A 20,492-nucleotide genomic window follows, 5' to 3' on the forward strand; every position below is an offset into this window, starting at 1 on the left:
CATTCAAGTAACGGAAATTGTTTTTTTCCCCTGTAGCTGAAATTGCTACGTTGGTTTTAAGTTTCCCAATCCAAATTAATGAACAATTTTCTCAGTAGTCTAAGAATGGATTTGGCAGTGCAAAGATCAGAGCAATCTCTTCTTCATTAAATTGGGCAAAGAGGACTCACTGGTTCTCAAACTGTTAAATGGATATTAGGGTTTTTAATGAATGGAACATTTATTTTTGTGCCAGCTCAACTAGCAACATTGACATGATTAGCATACATTTTGGCAACTGTGCTAGCACAAGGTGTTAGTAAAAAGGGGCTTTTATCTTTGAGCTTAATTTGCTTTAACTTCCCTTGTTATAAATATTTTTAATGTGAAGGAGATGGTTTTGTAAAGGAAATCCTGGCACAAGACGTTATTCAGAAATATGTCTTTTTATTAATGTTACAGGCATCTCTCATGCTAGAGATGAAGTCTATACCCTGAAACACAAAAACAGTCTTCAAATTTAGAAATAAATAAAATATTTTGTTACTTATACTCCTGTTGACACCACTGCACTCTGGATGGTTTTTTAAAATTAATATCACCACTTGTTTCATACATAGTTCCTTCCTTTAAAAAAGAGAAATAAGGTATAAAAATGGTAGAGGATGGATTCCTCCATTGCTGTAGATCTGTTAGGAATGAAAAGTTTTGGGGGTTAAATGATCTTAGTTTCTTAGCTCAGGTGCCTCTCATACAAAAGGAATTTTCAATAAAAATATATTTCCTTTTTTTTTTTAACAAACAGTACTGCCTCCTATACTTATTCAAATTGTCAAACTGAAGAAAACAAGAAAAATGAGTTAATACAAATTCAAAAGATCTTGGGTGTTTGCATTCAGTTTTTTTTGCAATGTATTTTTAAAATGTATCGAAAGCTATTGTAACACAGCTAACAGAGGATTTGTTATAAGTATGTAGTAAGATGAATGTTTATAGCTGATACTAAATCAAAAATTAATATGCATGTGCACATGCGTGGGTATAAATTCTCATGTGAACTTCTGTGAAACATATAGGCATACCCTCTATTTTATATATATATGTGTATATATATATATATACACATATATATATACACACACACACATATACACACACACACACACACACACACACATATATACACACACACACACATACACACACACACACACATATTCAATGCTTTACCCAATGTTTAATTGAGTAATGAATTAGTTTAATATAAACTCTAGCAAACAGAATATTTATACTGTACCCACATTTATCTCTAAAAGCAAACAAATGCCAATAACAGGCACTTCAGTGAAAGTACAAGCCTGTGTTCAAATATAAAATGGTAAAAATGAGAAAGAAATTATGAAAATATATACCTTTAATTTGCAGACATATAAACACGTTTGGTACAGTACAGACACATGATGCCAAAAAGTAGAATGGTCCAGCTTAAGCTAACACATTCCTTGTTTACACAGATATTTTGCTATAGCTCTCCTATAAAATAAAATTCCCAGCTCACACAATGAAGTGAAAGAGATCAATCACCGAGGAACCAGCCTGCTTCATTGCAAAGGATTCAGTAAAAGCTAAGTTATCAAAGCAATCTGCTGCTGGGCTTACAAATAAACTCTTGGACCTAATCCAAAGCCAAAGGAAGGAAGCCAGAAATGGTGGCCAACAAACCTAAAGGACAACAAAAAAAGAAGTATAACTTTTATATAAGGGGCCCAACTAAAACAACCAGTAGTGCTCACTAGCATCTAGAATAATTCCGTTTTAATATGATTTTTACTTACTCAGGTGATAAATGAGTCCAAGAACATAAAAACCTAATATATAACCCAAGCATAAAGTATACCTGACAAGTTGTCAAAGCACCAAAATGTCGTGAACACCTACAAAGCAACTAAAGATTGAAACATTTCTTTGCTCCTGGCTGTTTTCCTTGGACACAATTTCCAGTTACAATGTTTGGAAGGGAGAATATATACATTTCCCATGTAGTAATAGCAAGTGCAGTGGTAAAGCAAACAGAAAGCAATCTGAGTACATGGAAAGTGAAATACTCTTCAGCAGGTCAAATCCTTAACACGTGGCCTTGTTTTCACCCTTGCTAAAGAGGAATTGCGCTTCTTTGTTAATGCCTTCTCTTTCAAACTATACAAGATGTACTTGTGAGGTAATAAACATTCTGCTTACAAATGCATTTCTTTTCTTTCTTATCATACATTTAAGTGCAGTGAAATTCAATTTATTTCAATGTCATATTTCTTAAATGTTAAAAACAATATATTTAAAATATACTCTTTCATTAATTTCATGTACAACAACTGTCATGTACAATACCTCAAAACAGTTCCCTGCAAAGGAGTAGTTGATGCCCTCTTGTGGCTAAAGGACTTTTTAGACAAAAAAATGCAATGTACCATTTTCTTACCTTATTCCCAGGTTCTACCAATCTGCTTGGTGAATGAAAGCTGCAAATCAGTCCAAGCTTTTTTTTTTTTTTAATAACAGTTCTCTATAGCTGTTAGTACTAATTTTCATTAGAAAATGCTGTACACATTTTATAACCTCTGATTTTGAATTTAAAAACCTGTAAACAGCTTATTTACAATATAGTACAAGTTATAAATTAGTTGTCCTCCATTGGAACTGCCATCTACACACTCTTGTTTAGGTGATGAGACTACCCCAAGTCAGTGAAAACATCTCTGGGTTATTCCACAATGAAATGTCAAATATTAGAAATAGCCACTGGTTTCCTCTCTCTCATATGCAAGTCGATTTTTCCTTTGAGTGGAATTTGTACTTCCAAATTTTCGTCTTCCCTGTGATGCTTTTTCCCTCTCCTTAAACAGATGTATATGCCCATCCCTGTAACAAGTGTGATAGAACCCAAGCTTATTACAGACAGAGCTACTAAGGTAGGCACACAGGACACAGACTCGACTTTCCTGTGAGTTGGTTCTATGGAGATCTGTGGTTCTTTCTCCTCTATGTTAATTTCTGGTTCCTTTCTTAAAAGACTCTCAATGTAGCTCTCATTACTGACAGTATCGTTGACAAATAGATTCACCATGACGGTGGAGTGGAGAGGTTCGGGATAACCATGATCGCTCACTTTCACCAGTAAACGATGGAGTCCATAATCTGTCTGCAGCAATGCCTCTTCCAAAGTAATGTTGCCGGTTTTAGGGTCAATCCTAAAGGACTCGGGCCTAGGACCTCTTCTTCCTATGATGCTGTAAGCTATGACAGCGTTCATGCCCGTGTCTTTGTCAACAGCATAGACCTCTGTGACTGGGGAGCCGGGCAGAGTAGAAGGCAGTACCAACAGGTAGGACATGTTAGATTGAGGGAACAGAACAAGAGGAGGGTTGTCATTGATATCTAGAAGGAGAATTGTGATTTTTGCAGTTGAAGAGAGGGCAGGCTGGCCCCCGTCAACAGCTTCGACCCACAAAGTATAGGAGCTCTGCTGCTCTCTGTCCAAAGACACTTTGGCTCTCAGCATGCCCTTTCCTGTGTCTATGACAAAAATATCACTCTGGTTCACCACCGAGAGGGCGACCCATCCATTTCGTCCGGCATCAGCATCTGTTACACTAATTACCCCAATTTCACCATATCCTGGAAAGTTTTCTGGCACAAAAAAGCTGAAGTCCTTGTTGATGAACCTAGGGCTGTTGTCATTTTTATCCAACACTGTGAGAGCCACAGTGGCTACTGATTCTCTGGGTGGCTTCCCAGAGTCAACAGCTCTGACTGTGTACCTGTACTTTTCTTTCTCTTCTCGGTCCAGCTGAGTAGAAACTGTCAGAATTCCTGTGACACTGTCTAAGGAAAAATACGATGGGGCATCAGGTCCCAGAAAATAGGAAACCTGGCCTCTCTCTCCACTGTCAGCATCTGTAGCATATAGCTTAGTCAAAAAGGCATTGGGTGCATTGTTTTCCTCAATAGTTAGTTCCAGCAAGGGTTGCAGGAAAATAGGGGCATTGTCATTGTCATCTAAAAGTTGCACTTTAATAATTTTTTTGACATGAAATCCCTCAGAGTTCCAGGCCACCACCGCTATTTCGTAGAACTGCTGTAGCTCATAGTCCATAAGTTTTGTGGTTTCCAGCAAATATTCATTACTGTATGGTTTGTAAGGTGATAACCGAAATGGTCCTTCACCGTCCAGGTAGCAGTTCACCTTGTATTTACCTTCTGGATCTCTTATGGTGAAGAATGCAATTGGAGTGTTAATAGGCTCCAGTTCTTTCAGGTAAACAACACCATCCACCTCATTTGCTATATAACGAGGCACAATTTCAGGTGGTCTGAAAATGACTTTGATAATGGTCACCAGGGCCGTGGTCACAGCGGGGATGCAGCCTGGCCCGTTGGCAAGGATGGTGAGCTTGTGCGTTTGCAGAACACTCCCCCCGATCTTACTGAAAAGTTTAATGACTCCGGTGGTTTCATCCAGATGGAATAAATCCTTGGATGCCTGTGGAACTTTCTGGCTGTACGAGTAAGTGATCTGAGCATTGGTTCCCAAGTCTCTATCCACAGCCTGGACAGCTGCAACCGGTGTGCCCACTGTAGCATTCCCAAACACAGTGACATTGATTTGTGAGTCTGCGAAGAGAGGGCAATTGTCATTAATGTCAGTTATGCCAATGGTGAGGGTGGCGCTGCCCAGCAGTGGTGGGGACCCACCATCCTCTGCTATGATGATGCTCACATACTGGTCCTGGGTCTCCCTGTCCAGTAGTCCCATGACAATTAGATAGGGAGTGCGCTCCCCATTCTCATTCTCCTCCACATCCAGGGTGAACATGCGATGGTAGTCCAGCAAACGGTAGGTCTGCACCCCATTCGTGCCTATATCTGGGTCCATGGCAGGGTGCTCTATGGCCAGCCGGGTGTTTACAGGTGCGTTTTCTGGCACCCAAACTGAGATTTGGGAAACGGGGAACTGCGGGGCATTGTCATTAATGTCCCGGATTGCGATTTTCACCTTCACAAACCGAAAGTACTCCTGAGGCAGGACCAGTACGTCCAGAAGCAAAAGACAAGAGTCAGAGGAAGGGGAGGAGGAGATGGAAATGCTGCCGCCCCAGGCACCTCCTCCACCTCCTTCTAGACACAGGGCCTCCCGGTCGATCTCCTGGTCAGAAGTGTGCAGCTCCCCGGAGCGGTTGTCTAGGGTCACGTACTGGCCACTCAGTCCCCGGGAAGCCAGGCTGAAGGAGAGAGGGGGGTTCCGCTCAGCCAGGGTGCGCTCAGGCAGCTGCGGCAGCTGGTTCTGCCTCCCGGCGGCTCGGGGCACCAGCCGCAGGTCCTCGGCCAGGCTGCCGATGAGCACCCCCGCCGGCAGTCCCTCGTTCAGGCTGTACAGAAGCTCCGTGGCCCGGCTGTAACTTGCGAGGCAGTTGAAGGGTCCCACGAAGAGGAAAAACAGAAAGAGATGCTGAAAGTGGGGGGAGGGGAGAAGGCTCGTTACACACACGCGGGAACACGGAGATTGGAGTCAGAAACCAGTGTCACGGGGTCCTATTTGCCCCCATCCCCGTTCCCAAAGGCAAACCCTCTAGTCGGAGAGGGATGGAGAGGAAACTTGCTGTAAAGGAGATCTTTGGGGCAACATTGTCGCCAAAACTTAATGTTTCTGTTCAGTTTCTGCACCCCCCCCCCCTTTTCCCCCCCACTCTCCATCAGCACCCTCATTGAGTTAATAATCGGAATCCCAAGCCATAAAGCATCCCTGGAAACACGCGGCCGAGTGGAGAGGACTCCGCTCAGGGACTGCGCAACGCCGCAGGGAAACCACCGGGGTAGGCTATGGGGAGGGAGAAGGTTGGTAGTGGAGAGGAATGAGCGATGATGGGCGATTCATCAATTTATTTCCCATTGAAATGTTTCTACCACTAAGGTCCCCGGAACGCGAAATGTGCTACATCCCTTTTTGTGAGACCACCGCTGCCAACAACAATATCAATAATAATAATACGGGAAACAGTGACACGTTTCCTTCGGACCCCCCCTCCCCCATTAAATAAACACTTTGGGTCAGAGAAGTGATTTTCATTTTAGCTCTCATCTATCAAACCGAAAGGACCTGGATCGCCACCTACTATTAAGCCCTCACTAATCCCCCTCCCCTGAGGGAAGAGTAGGAGAGGCGGAAAATGCTTACGCAAAAACAATTTGTCAATTACAGCGGCCAGTGCTAGCAGGTGCCGGCAGCAGGACATAATCTCCGCACCCCTGTGTCTCAAGCCGATAACCCCCTCCCCCCACCTCATCTGCCTACATTCCTATTTCAGAAACTTCCTCTCCCGACCCAAGGACTAGCCGATTCCTCGCTAAAATGAAGACACCTTATCCCAAACTCCCTTTCCCTCCCCCAACCTTCCCGTGAAGTTTGGATTGAGGTAAAAGGTTCGAAAAACCGTCAAGGAGTAGGAACTGCCTCACAGCACCGCAACTTGTCTGGACCCCAACCCTTACCGGCAGGCTTCTGTGGCTGGTGCTGCTCCTGGGACGACTTAGACGCCCCATATCCAGGCGCGGGTGCCAGGTCGCCGGGCGCCAGCTCACTGCCAGGGCCCGCGAGCTGCGCGCATTCCCTCGGCCGCGCATTCCCAGGGAGGCTGCAGTCAGCGCGCTCCTGACGGGAGGGCGGCAGAAGACACTCCCTCTCTGTTCATGCAAATCGCTGGGGAACTTCAGCCAATAGTCACTGGCTCGTCAATTAAGGATGGGCGCGAAAGGGGGGCGGAAAGGCGCGGGGCTAAAGGGCACGGTCATGGTTTCCTTCCCAGGACGTGGGTGAGTCCGGACCCCGCCGGAGGAGCCGGAACGGGGGGACTTGCCTCTCAAGACTGCGACGTGGCGCCACCCGGTCTGGCCCCGGAGCGCGTGCCCACCAGATCTCCCTCCTCGCCGCACCAGTCACAGCTCAAGTCCACAGGTTGCGAGCACGACAGGGCGAATTAGCATAAATAAATAAATAAGCCTGCTTCTGTATATCTGAATAGAGAGAGCGAGGAAGTCGGCGCTACCGAGCAGCCACAGGCGCGAGCCCCAAACGCTTGCTCCTGCCACCAGTTCTTCGGAGAGACTTGGATCAGGCGGTGTTTGCAACAGAGAGAGAAAACCCGCTCTTCTCTGCGGAGGGAAGGAATCCCAAACTCTTCCTAAGGTGGTCTGAGCCCGAAAAGCAAACCTATGAATTCGGTGAGGGATTTGACCTGCTCTAATTTTGAAGCTTCGCCGTTGGTGGCCAGTTTCCTAGTTGTACGCGCCAGGGTCTCTGGGTGTCTTCCTTGTGGTCCTACTTTAGAGGCAGTTGTGGCTTCTGGCCAGGGGAAGAGCCAAGGGGGGGGAGTGGAAACAATTGTGTGGTAACACAAGTACTTCTGCCTGTAAGTAATTTGAACATACTTCTCTCCGGGTGAATTTTCTTTTTTCACTCACTGAAGCTTAGGTAAAAAAAAAAAAAATTGGTTACTTTTCAAATTATCACTCCCCCCCCCCCATCCCCCTTGGAATACTTCTTGGGAAAGCAGGCCTTTAGAAAGGAATCCTGGAGGAGTGTGGTGCAAAAATGCTTGGACATTTCCTTGGGCTCTCACACTCAAGGGCCATGTGACCTGTTTCTTCATTTATAAAATCAGGGCTGGTGAGAGACTCCAACGCATTAAGTCTCTGAAACACTTTTTGATCTGCAGGGTGCCATATAAATAATGGAAAAGACCATTGGTCTTTCCCTGCGTAGACATTTCTCTTCATCACTGGGTTTCCAGATAGCCTGTGCACTGCCCTGAACATAAAATCCTCCCCACTGAATATTTAGTGACTGAGCCCAGAATACAAAAATCTTCCTCCTGGGTCAGAGAAAGATCTAACATCCCTGTACTTTCCATGGGCACCACTTTAATCTTCCTATTCTCCCTTATACTAACTAGAATATAAATTGGTTGGCTGAACTGATTGTTTTGCTCTTTCCTCTTTTCTCTTCATCCCGACTAATTCTAGAGACACGGAGTCCTAAATATTGACAACACACTACATCAAAACACCTGGTGTATGTAAGTTTCTTATTGAGCAATAGGACCATACACAGAGTGCACAAACAGAATCCCTTATAATACATATCTGGCATATGCTAGGGATCTGGTTTACAAAATTAGCTCCCTGAAGCTCTTTAGAATGAAAATTGAGCGGGAGTAAAGTGGTGAACACACGGGAATGTGTTCAGGTGGGTGTGAGGCCACTATACAGCTGATAAACAAAGTACCGTCAGAGAAGTATGATTTGTCTGTCCTTACCTCTTCAGCTGCTAATTCTGCCCTACCGCTGACCTTTTACCATAATTGGTAAATATTTACTCACGGATCTGTAGTTGAAACATGTCCGATTCCAAAAATCAGTACCAAGCTGCTTCTGAAATGTGTTTAATTTACGTCTTCACACCTTACCCACAGCTTCCGGAAGTTTGGGGCACATGGCTAGAATCAGGCAATATGTCAGCCGTCAGAGTACATGTAGGCTGGACCCACAGTCTGAATTAATTTTACATCTGTACAGATGGCAACAGTGGTAGACTGTGTATCCCCCTTACAGTTCATGCCCTCTCCAACAGGTTAAAATCACTCACCTTTTTTTTTTTTTTTTTTTTTGGTGAAAATATGGGAATCTCTTTCCTTAATTTGTCCCTTGTTTACAATGACACCACACGGGAGCTGTAGTTTATGAAGATAATTCTATGGAAGGGACACTGCCTCTTTGTATTTATTTTGTTGACTGTCTTTAAGCTCCTTGGACTCTGTGGACTCTTAAACTCTTTCTTTTTCTACAGTGGATAGTTTTGGCACAGATGCACCATTTTCAAGTGTCCCCCACACCACATCACGGCAGAATTTTGGTCTCCTGACTATACCATCCAGCTGCTCTCTATGGAAAAGGTTAGTGCGTCTCTTCTGCTTCATTAAGTAGGCAAGAAATTAAATCTGTGTATTCTATAATACATAGATTTAGCAATAATTTTGCTAGAGTGTTTCTACAAAGCATGACCAAATGAACTATAATGTAAGTTGAAACAGAAGTTAAACATTCTGGAGATAACGTTTGGAATGTCAGTAATAACCCCCATTGCTTTGTGATTGCAAAGTCCCTGGATGGAAGTTTGTCATCAAAACTGGAAGACCTGGGCACAATTTGAGGTAAAACTTTCCTGTCACAGTCCCAGCTGTTAACTGAGCTACTTGTTATTGTGTCTCCTTTTTGAAGATCTAAGCAGAGGTTTCATGCAGTTTTACACTGAATGAAAGAAGACCAAATACCCCTCTTTCTTCTCCTGTACCTTCATCCTGGGTACAGTGAAAGCATTCCCACCCTCCTGTTCCTTATGAGGCCAGCCCTGTGACCTACCATCTGGTGTCACATATTTCTTTCTAAAGATGACTTAGGGAGCTTATGCTATTACTCCCTTGAAAAATAATACTTATGAACTTCTCAGATGTCTCAATTGCTCTGGGCCTGCTTCCCAGGTGTTTTGTAAAAATTGATCTAGAAGAATAGTTAGATTATATGCCTCCTGAGCCTATTTTTTTCTATAGACAAGGAAAACAATTTGATACAATAGATGGCATACTGAGCAGAGCCAGGAAATTTGGATTCCATTTTCTGGGTTGTTGCTAGGTTACTGTGTGACTTTAGGTAAGTTATCACACTTCTCTGTTTCAATTTCCTATAAATACACCCCTATACACTACATTGACTAATAAGCATTAAATGGATTACCTAATATCTGTCATTAATAGACACTGAATAATGATGCACAGGTCAATTTGATTATTACTTACTGTGTTTGCAATGTTTAATTATTGATTAATATTCATAATTAATAATAAATAATATTACAAGTAATATAATTAATAATTACTATAATAAATAAGTGTAATAATTAATATAATGATAATTAGTAAAATGATAAATAAATGTTAATTAATATGAATAATAATTTCCATTTACTGCAAGGCTTCTCCCATTGCAGTCTGATCTCTTTATAAGGGGTGAGAATGCTTATAGGTGTCTCTCAGGATACCATCTTCAAACTTTGTACATCTATCAAACATACTCTAAACTTTAAAAATATTTGGAGTGTTTTGTTTTCCAGGTAGCTTTTATATCGAACCATTTAACGTATTTTAATAACAGTATAGTATTCACAAAGGTTCATGGAATTAATATATACACTGATATTTAAACCTATTTTGAACCATAGTCCTATAAATGTTCTAATTAATTCAGGATTGTAAATAAGTATAAATTTAGAATATGACCTTATTTTAAGAATATTACATTTTTGCTTATTAATATATGAAATGAGAAGTCCCTTTAGATGATTTAGATATATGCATGTAAACATATAATGTATAGATTACATATATGTAAATGTAAATAGTGTAAAATATAGGACATATAGTATAAATATGGTATAATATAAAATAATTACAATATGTATTTATAATTAAATATAATTATAATAATTAAATATATTTATATAATGTTTTTAAATTAAGTATGTATTTATATAATATATATTTTAAAATCTATTATTTTATAAATATAAATTATATATTTATACACATTACATAATATGTATAAATGGAATGTATGTGTATACAGACACACATTCTTTTTCTAATGAACAATCAAGATTGAGATATGATCACATTTATAAAGCCAATACAATATTTGAAAAATAATAAAATTGACCAACTACTGAGGTTCAGTTATGTTTTGAACATGCTATCTATTTGGTTGCTCCTGACAACAGTTTTTAAATGTAGGTATTATTAGTTCAGTTTTACAGCAATAAATTACATGTCTATCAATATCTATGGCTCCAATCTGTGGCCTCCAAAGCAAATGGTCTTTCTACTCTGGTATGCCCTCCTCACCAGAATGAATGGATCTAGGCCCTGTATATATTTAAATGTATTGCAAGGAGTGCTTGGGTGCCTCAATTGGTTAAGTGTCTGGCTCTTAATTTTGGTTCAGGTCATGGTTTCACAGTCTGGGATGCAGCCCCCAACCCCAACCCCCCCATGTTGGGCTCTGCACTGACATTGTGGAGTCTGCTTAGGATTCTCTCTTTCCCTCTCTTTCTGCCCCTCCCTCTACTCTCTCTCTCTTTCACTCACTCTCAAAATAAATAAATAAATAAATAAATAAATAAATAAATAAATAAATAAATGTTTTTCAAGCCAACAAATGTTTATCACTGATCTACAGTAAGAAAAACACCGTCAGCCTAGATTGGCTATATGATGCCTTTATGAAGTAAAAACTTCTTTAGTCAGTTGCTATGTCCTAAACAGATATTCATACAGAAACACAAATTCCTCTGTGTCTGGCCAGCTTCACTCTTAAGATTTGTAGACTTAGAATATATTATGTGAGTATATTTATTGTGTATACTTGAAAGTCCTGCAAAGTTCCAAGTAATGATATTACTTAGATGCATTGCCTAGTTAACCCTCATTTTATATATTAGTTGAGAGCAAGAGAGATGGTGCATAACTAATTCAAAGTTTAGAAGTACTCCTATTTCATGGAATAGTAGATTTTGGCCTCAGGAGTGTATCTGATATTAGAGGCTAACTATGACAAAAAGCAGTTATTTTCATACCTTCTATGCCTTCCTAAAACTTTAATCTCAAACATTGCCATCAATACCAGTTAGTTACTTCATATTATTTTATTTTTCAAATTCACAAGTATTTTTAAGAATCAGTACTACAGTAGTTCCCCCTTATCTTCAGGGCATAATGTTCTAAGACCTCCAGTGGATGCCTAAAACCACACATAGTGCGGAACACTGTTTTTCCTATACATATATACCAATGTTAAAACTTAATTATTTTGAAGTTTACTTATTTTTGGAGAGAGAGAGAGACAGAGAGAGAGCAGAACAGGGAGAGAGGGAAACAGAGAATCCCAAGCAGGCTCCGCACAGTCAGCACAGAGCCCAGTGCAGGGCTAGAACCCATGAACTGTGAACTTGAGACCTGAGCCAAAATCAAGAGTCAGGTACTTAACTGACTGAGCCACTCAGGCGCCCTGAAAGCTTAATTTATAAATTAGGTTATGTAATAAAAGTTATGTGAATGTGGCTTTCCTGTCTCCCTCTCTCAAAATATCTTACCGTATTGTACTCATCCTTCTTGTGATGATGTGAGATAATAAAATGCCTGCGTGATGAGATGAAGGGAGGGGAATGATGTAGACACTGTGACCAGCATTAGGCTACTATCGTCTTTCTGACAGCATTGCGGAAGGAGAATCATCTGCTTCCGGATTACAGTTTCCCCGGGGGGTAACTAAAACCCCTGGAAGGAAAACAGAGGAAAAGGAGGGGATGACTGTAATTTAGGTAGATTGTTGGTCAAGTATATCAAACAAACTTAAAAAAAGAAAGAGCCTACATTGCATTTTCCCTACACAACTCAGAGATTAATTGTGTGGCTAATAGGAAATGAGCATATTGGTTCTTTTGCTTAAAAAGCTGTATAATTGCTTTAGTAAATAAATATGCATGTATACTCTGTGTATACAAGGATGCACATAAGATAAGTTACTATAATACAAACTTGTATTCTAAAACATTGAACATGGGAATGTGCAGTGTATGTGACTCCTGAAAGCATTTGTCTATACTAATGAGTACTTTCTTTTTGTTTTAGAAAACTTCGTGTAAATGGGTTTTACATTTCTCCTCTTTCCCCACATATTGCAAGAGGAAGGTTGGAGTGGGGTAGAACAGTCAAGGTAGGGTAGAGCAGTTCTTTTATTTTCAGAGCTTAATTAGCATCACTTTAACAGGGGTAAGTATAGCAAGGCAAAGTCATCAGAAAACCCCAGGCCTAATTTTAGCTCACACTTTCGACTTTCTCTCCTTATCCTCCAAATAAATCTTAAAAGCCATTTCCCACTCATTTAAATTTCACGTTCTTTCTTCTCACTTCTGATAGAGGTGATAATGAGCAGTGAAATCATCAAAAGAAAGGTAGTAGGATTGAGGAGGAGACAAAAATGAAAGGCATGGAAAATCCACAAAGTAGATCAACTGAATCGTGAACAGTTAACTGCATGCATGCAGCTTATTGATGACACGTATGCCTTACTTCCCTGAGTCAGTCCCTGGGAGACGTGAAGGAAGGGAGAGGTATGGGCTGTGAGAGGATAAAGTAATCATAAGCCCTATAAATTAGCACAGAAATTAGGTCAGGGGCAAAAGAAATCCATGGAAGGAGAGACACCATTGCGAATTTCATTTGAGGGCACTGATCCCCCCCATCCTATATCCTGTGTTCTTCAGATGCCACTTCTTCCTTCACAAACTGAAATGTTACATTTGGAAAAGCTTAATGAAAATTTGTGCTCGGGTAATGTTTTTACATGGATCGACAGATCTTTTGCCTGGCTTTATAAAATCTCTTCATCTAATTCTTTGAATCTAAGGTAGTTTGGATGAAACCTGCATGACTGTTCTGATCTCTCTGTGTGGGGTATAAAAAAGCACCCAACTAGTACTGTAGGGTCAAGGAAAGCTTTTTTCTGTGACGTAAAAAGTCAACATTTTCATGGTGGTGAAAGCTGTCATCATTAGCCTCTTCTTTTGGGATATCCTTTTAGGAAGAGGGTAGAGATTGCTGACCTCAATTTCATTTACTGGTAACATCTACCAATTACTGAGCACGTAACTTTTGCCAGGTGAATGGTGAACCGTAGCTCTAATCTTCACAAGGACGCTGCAAGTTAATGATGACCCCATTTTAAAGATAAAGAATCTGAGACTTTAAGAGGGCGAGTGGGTTGTTCCAGGTCACACAGCTGGGAAGTGGCCAAGTTAGGATTGAACAAGAAAAATTTGAGGTAGTTTATTTTAATGTTGGTGAATCTTTGCCCTACATATTCACTGAAATAAGCACATATATTGAGTATTGAATACGTGCACATTATAAACAATGCAAAGAATGCGACAGCAACAGAATCATTTAAAAACTACCAAACTTGTAGAAAAATTAAATAATAATTGACAAAAGGTAAATGTCATATTTATGAAATAACAAATATTTTTTTCTTTATTTGGATTATCAAGAAAAGGAAGGAGATTTTTTAAATTAATTTTCATTAATGGTTTGGAATTATATGCCAATAAGACATCAGTTGGTGAAAGTAATATGCTTCTTGATAATGAAACCATAAATATCCCAAAGGCCATCTAATTCTTAATTATAGATAATGTTCAAATCTGGTCAAGTTGATATCAACTTTATTTAAAATACATTAATAATAATTATAGGGTTTTTTTCCTCCCTATGGATAAATTCTTAACTAGATTTTAGTGAAACAGCACTAATAATAACTAGCTATTAAAGACAAAGTTGTATTACTAACTTTATTTAGATATTTGTATGTTCCTTTAGGATTTAAAATAAGTCAGACAAACGTAGATGGGTGACTATTACTAGATTAATGTTTCTCATTACCCAGAATTTAGATTTTGTGTGATATAACACTCATAGACAAAGGAGAAAAGAAAGCTATAAAGAAAAAAAAAAAAGATTGATTTATGTGGGAAGCAAACTTTTTGTATGGTATTTTTCTCTAAATGGAAAGGATTAAAAATTCCTTGAATGTGCCATAAGCATGACGTATATTCTCTATAAAAGGGATTTTTAAAATTCTAAATGTGGAAATATATGGCATGGTTTCTTGAAACAACAACCAAAAAAATCCCCACTTCCATAGTCCAGTACATTTTAAAGAAGATCTAAATCTATTAAAGTCCTGTCAGAGCTTGTTAAACTATTAAGTAATGATCATAAAAGGCATTTTACACACAGCATATAGTAGGCATAAAGCTGAGAAATCTAAGATATCCTTGCTAGCTGCAAGTGTGAATATTTTAGCATTTTTGTGGTATTTCTGGATCAAAATTGATTCCAGGTGCCATCTCCACATATCCATATATATGTAAGATAAGCTCTTTAAAAACTTTTTTTAAGTTTATTTATTTATTTTGAGAGAGACAGAGACCACATGAGTGGGGGAGGAGTAGATAGAGAGGAAGAGAGAGAGAAAATCTCAAGGAGGCTCTGCACCGTCAATGTAGAGCCCCACATGCAGCTCGAACTCACAGAAACTGTGAGATCATGACCTGAAACTGAAAGTTTAACCAACTGAGCCACCCAGGCACCCTGTAAGAGAAGCTCTTTAGGCTAGACGGATCCTTTGAATCTGCATCATTGCCAGTGGCTCTCTGAAGTTACCCCACAGCCTATAGTTTACCTCCTTCATACTGTAATCAAACCAGCAGTGACCTTTTTTGGGGGGGTAAAAGGATAGGTTTTCACTTCTACTTACTGTTAATAAAAAAATATTAGAAGTCTTGAGTCACCTTTATATTTTTTCCTTCAACAGATTTTGGCAAGTAGACAGCATATTCCTTAGACTTTATTAGAGGCTAAAGAATGGCAGATACAACATAGAAGGTGCTAGACTCTTTATTGTTGTTGCTTTTGCATATTTATAGCCCACTTTCCTTGACTTTGCATGTTCATAGTCTACTTTTCCTGAATGTCTGATGCTACACTTAAGTATGTTTTGTATCCACTACCTATGACCTTTATTGATTTGGTTGGATTTCCTCTTCTCACTTTGTAGCTATAGGTTTCTCCAAAGATTCTGTTTTCTGGTCACTTACTGGGGAGCCCTTTCATTACAATTCTAGTCATCTCTTTCTATAGTTAGGCTTCCCAATACCATTTCTAAAGTCCCCAAATTCTACACATTTAAAAATTTTCCTGTCACTAGAAGTCATCTACACTTGAAAATGTATTTCTCCTAGGTGACACCAAAGTCCCTCCTTAAGGATACTTGCTCCTTCTTCAAAATGGCCTGTTCTCAGTCAAATAACCTAACCTATGACAGTGCTTCTAGCATAGAGCTTAAAAACATACTAATTACTGAAGGGTAGTTCATAAATATTGTGAAGCCAATAGCTGCTATTGCCATTTTTTGAGGGAAGGCAGAACTGAGGTGCATGGTTTTGTTTTCACCATATTGATAACATAAATAACGACTGTTCCTAGAAAATAGCACATACAGAAGTTTGAAGAAATCACATAGCAGTACAGAGCACTGTTGCCTGAGAAAAGTCAGCAACCTACCTCACAAGAGGCTCCAGAGAGTTGAATTAGAGTAGTAAGAAAATAATAACAGCCACAGAGTTTTGAGCATTCACTGGACTAAGATACACAGTTGACCCTTGATCAACACAGGGGTTAAGGGGTTGACCATCCACGCAATCAAAAAGCCACACATAACGTTTGACTCACCCCGAACTTAACTACTAATGGCCTTACCAATAAGCATAACAAGTCAATTCACACATATTTTGTGTATGTATCATATACTATATCCTTACAATAAAGTAAGCTGGAGAAAATAAAATGTTATTAAGAAAATCATAAGGAAGAGAAAATACATTTATACCACTGTCCTGTATTTATTGAAAAAAAAAAAAAAAAAACAAACCTGCATGTAAGTGGACCTCTGCATATCAAACCCATGTTGTTCAGGGATCATTGTATATGCATATATGCGTATTCACACATATAGATTTGTGTGTATCTTACATCTATATGTCATACATGTCTATATGTGTGTGTGTGTGTGTCATACATAAATTCTCACAATAGCCCTATCAGTAGGAATTACTGCTTCCAATTTAAGAATGGGGACATTCCAGTTTAAAGCATTATGTACATTATCCAAGATCACACAACCACCCTGAAAGAATTTTTTTTCTTTAAATTTTAAGTCATCTCTATACCCAACAAGGAGCTCAGAACTTAAAACCCTGAGGTCAAGAATTGCATGCTCTACTGACTGAGCCAGCCAGGCGCCCCCACACAGCCATATTTAAAACCTTCCAAACATTACCTTAATTCAGACACTATATATTACTGAGCTATATAGCACAAACTGAAAATTCTAATTTGGGGAAGGAGGGGAGACTACATTTTAAAATCTCAAGCTTAACTCATATTGACCTAACCTGACTGTATGTCCCAGTTTCTTAAGTCTGTTTTAGCCTGTTGTCCCAGGGCATACCCTCTTTCACTCTTAAAATACTGTGGTTGAGATAATGAAATATAAGACCAACTTAAGTGAACTGTATTTACAAGATTGGTGCAGAAACTCAATGTGCAATGAAAATATAACTGTTACAAAGGCTTTCATACTTCTGTGGCATGGTCAGTGCATTCTTTTCTGAAGACAGATCTAAGTGGGAAGCAAAAGAACGAGGAGGGTCAAACTGTAAAGTGAATCAAATGTTTATTCATAGCAGACTAAGCTTTGGACTTTGCAGCCAATGGAAATGGGATCCTTAAAGCCATTTGGATTCAGTTCCAGGTCACTGCTCAGTGCTTCCATGCACACATCCTTTAGGATGCTCCTTTTTTTATTTCCAAAGCTGGTTGGTCTCTGTGGTGATGAACACCTGCTTTAAAAAACAAACAAACAAACAAGCAAACAAACAAAAACCCTTTCTCAGGGTCGGACAAGAAGCTGATATCTGGGAACCATTCCTTTTCACTGAAGAGCAATTTCATGCTTCTGCTCTGATTGCGTGATCAGGGAAGAGGATGTTTTCCTTATTGTCAAGGTGTGGAAGGGCATTCCACTGTAGCTTGTAGGTAGGGACAAGGAGACAGTCAGCATTGTGCCCATGAGGCTAGGCTTTGTGGTCAGACAGACCTGGCTTCAATTCCCCATTCTTCAAGTTACTGATGGTGTTCCCTTGAATTTTACTTAGAACTTTGAAGACTCAATTTTTCCATTTGATAAAAAATGGTTTAAAATTTTCAGTACTTACCATTTGCCAGACACTGTCATAGGAGCATTACCTATATTAAATCACTTAATTTTTATAACAATTATATAAGCTAGATACTGTCAACTATTGTTATTTTAATATGAGGTATAACGAGGCTCAGTAACTTGCCCCAGATCATACAGCCAGGAGTGGAGGAGCTGAGATTGGAAATGAGGGAGTGTGCTTCCAGAACCTATACTTACCGGCTCCCCTGTACTTTGTCCTACAAAACAGGATTGAGAGTACTTACTACTAGTGCTACATATTTAAATAAGAGAGTGAATTTAAAGCATGTCACAGTCATTAGCACAGAGTAAGTAAGGTTCTATAAGTGCTAGCTGTAAAAATAGTAGTTCCATTCACTCCTTCCCCTCTCCTTCCCATTCTTCATTTTCACTTAAATTAGACCGTGGTTGTTTTTGTTTCCCATACTCCGTAATTATTGCTGTTTCCAAACCTTTTTCCTCAATTTGGAAATCCCGTGTTCTCTGCTGAGCTTTTTCAAAAACATGCTTATTCTTCACAGTTCAGGGTATGGGACGTTTCTCATTCTGCTTTTGTGGTGCCTTCACATCAGTTTTCATCCCTGTGAGTTTTATTGTTAATTCGAACATTGGAATAAGTTATGATCATTTTTGCCTGTCTCCACATTTTCTTCTATATCATTTTTGGACAGAATAGAATATACTCATGCAGGTTTGCCATGTGGATGTAAACATTTTACTTATTTCAATGTTTCATATAAATATCTTCCTAATGAAGGGTCCTTTATCCACAACTTTTCGTTTATGGAAACAATTATAACAATTATATAAGCTAGATACTGTCAACTAGTGTTATTTTAATATGAGGTATAATGATTATTTAGTGTGTTACTAAATATTGGATATGTGTTTAAAATGGGATGTAAAAATTTAAGGCTTTTCAGTGTGTTTCAGTAAATATATCTTGATAATTTTTTGGTAGTTTGTAATAGCACTTGCAGTGTATGAAGATAGTCATTTGTCTACATTGATATCATTACCTGATAATAGATATATTTTTAATTTATTTTCTATATTATGGTTCCAAATAGCACTTATTATTGTTTTCATTGGAATAGTAATAATTTCAAAAAATGGATTTCTTTTATGTTTTTCATTTTTGGGGGGAATTGGTGGTTTTTCTTACCGCTTTATAAAGCTCATTATACAGTAGGGCACACAGTGCCATTTTATTTCTTTCAGATGTTTGGTAAATTTCTCATTTGTTCTGTCTTGACTTGTATTTCCCCTATTAAGTAACAAGCTGTGTATATATCATGGTTAACATGGACTGGGCAAATAGTTAATGCTCAACTAATAATTAAAAAAATTTTTTTTAATGTTTATTTATTTTTGAGAGAGAGAGAGAGTCAGAGAGTGAGTGGCGAAGGGGCAGAGAGAGAGGGAGACATAGAATCTGAAGCAGGCTCCAGGCTCTGAGCTATTAGCACAGAGCCCGATGCAGGGCTCGAACTCACGAACCGTGAGATCATGATTTGAGCCAAAGTCAGATGCTCAACTGACTGAGCCACCCAGGTGCCCTGCTCAACTAATAATGTTTAAATAGTTAAAACACTAATCTCTTAGATTTTAATTATTTATTAGATATTCTATATGTCTTTAAGTTTCATTAGCAGCACAGATAATAAATTTCTAAACACAGGAGACTCTGCCTGTTTATACAGTACTTGCATAGCACTATTTATTTAATTTTAATGAATATAATAATGTGTGTTAACATTAAGGTACTTTGACTATAATATGTATTAAGGTAGTACTCTACTGTGAACATACACAGTATAATTAACATTCCAGAGTTAAAGTATAATGTGGCTAACTTTGTTTATTGAAGAAATATGAAATTCTTTCTTTTCAAATTCAATATAGGAAATGTTATGTTCTCATTTTCATCTCTGCTGGATGGACCTCCTAGCATCCAGAGACGGTTGGTCCCATGAGATCTTCTAATCCATTTGTTCCTTTTCTTGGTCAATAATTTCTTCCCTAGAGTTCAGCAAAATGACAATCATGTAAAGATACTTTGCTCCTCCAGGGAAAATGTTTCCTTTTTTCTTTGCTTTGATAAACTGTTCTTTTCATTTTTAGCTCCAGTTTAAAACATGAGGGAGAGCAATAAGTGAACAACTGAATGAAAATGAAAACAGAGTTGCTTCTCCAATAGAGTAAATGCCTTTGGGTGAGGAGTGACTCTCTTTTACTCTTCCCAGGTCTCTGGTATATTTTTCTTATCTGCAAAGTACAGGAAATAAGACCTTTCTCTGATGTCATGTGGATTAACTAAAAGTGTGTCAGTAAAGAGCTTACATTTCTGAAGAAAAAAAAAAACGTTCTTTTTTCACTCTTGGGGTTCAAGTGGTCTTCAATCCCAAATCTTGATAAAGCTGTAGCCAGAGCATTACAGAAGAATCCTGCAGTAATCTTTGTACTGCAATGTCTATTACTCTTCACCATTGTCTCTCTCTACCCTCTCCCCACTT

The 20,492-nt window shown here is 39.0% G+C and overlaps 1 protein-coding gene across 1 annotated transcript; it reads right to left on the reverse strand.

Annotated features, from left to right (window-relative positions):
* Positions 1-1,215: 1,215 nt before the first annotated feature.
* On the reverse strand, positions 1,216-6,684 carry PCDH20 (protocadherin 20). The gene is made up of 2 exons (XM_007080448.3): positions 6,523-6,684; positions 1,216-5,482 (listed from the first exon to the last, which is right to left on the reverse strand). Exons 1-2 carry the CDS (start codon positions 6,652-6,654, stop codon positions 2,756-2,758), a joined length of 2,859 nt encoding a protein of 952 aa, XP_007080510.2. The 5' UTR covers positions 6,655-6,684; the 3' UTR covers positions 1,216-2,755.
* Positions 6,685-20,492: the final 13,808 nt, after the last annotated feature.

The sequence above is a fragment of the Panthera tigris genome, chromosome A1 (genome assembly GCF_018350195.1).
Source record: "Panthera tigris isolate Pti1 chromosome A1, P.tigris_Pti1_mat1.1, whole genome shotgun sequence".
NCBI classification, from domain to species: domain Eukaryota; kingdom Metazoa; phylum Chordata; class Mammalia; order Carnivora; family Felidae; genus Panthera; species Panthera tigris.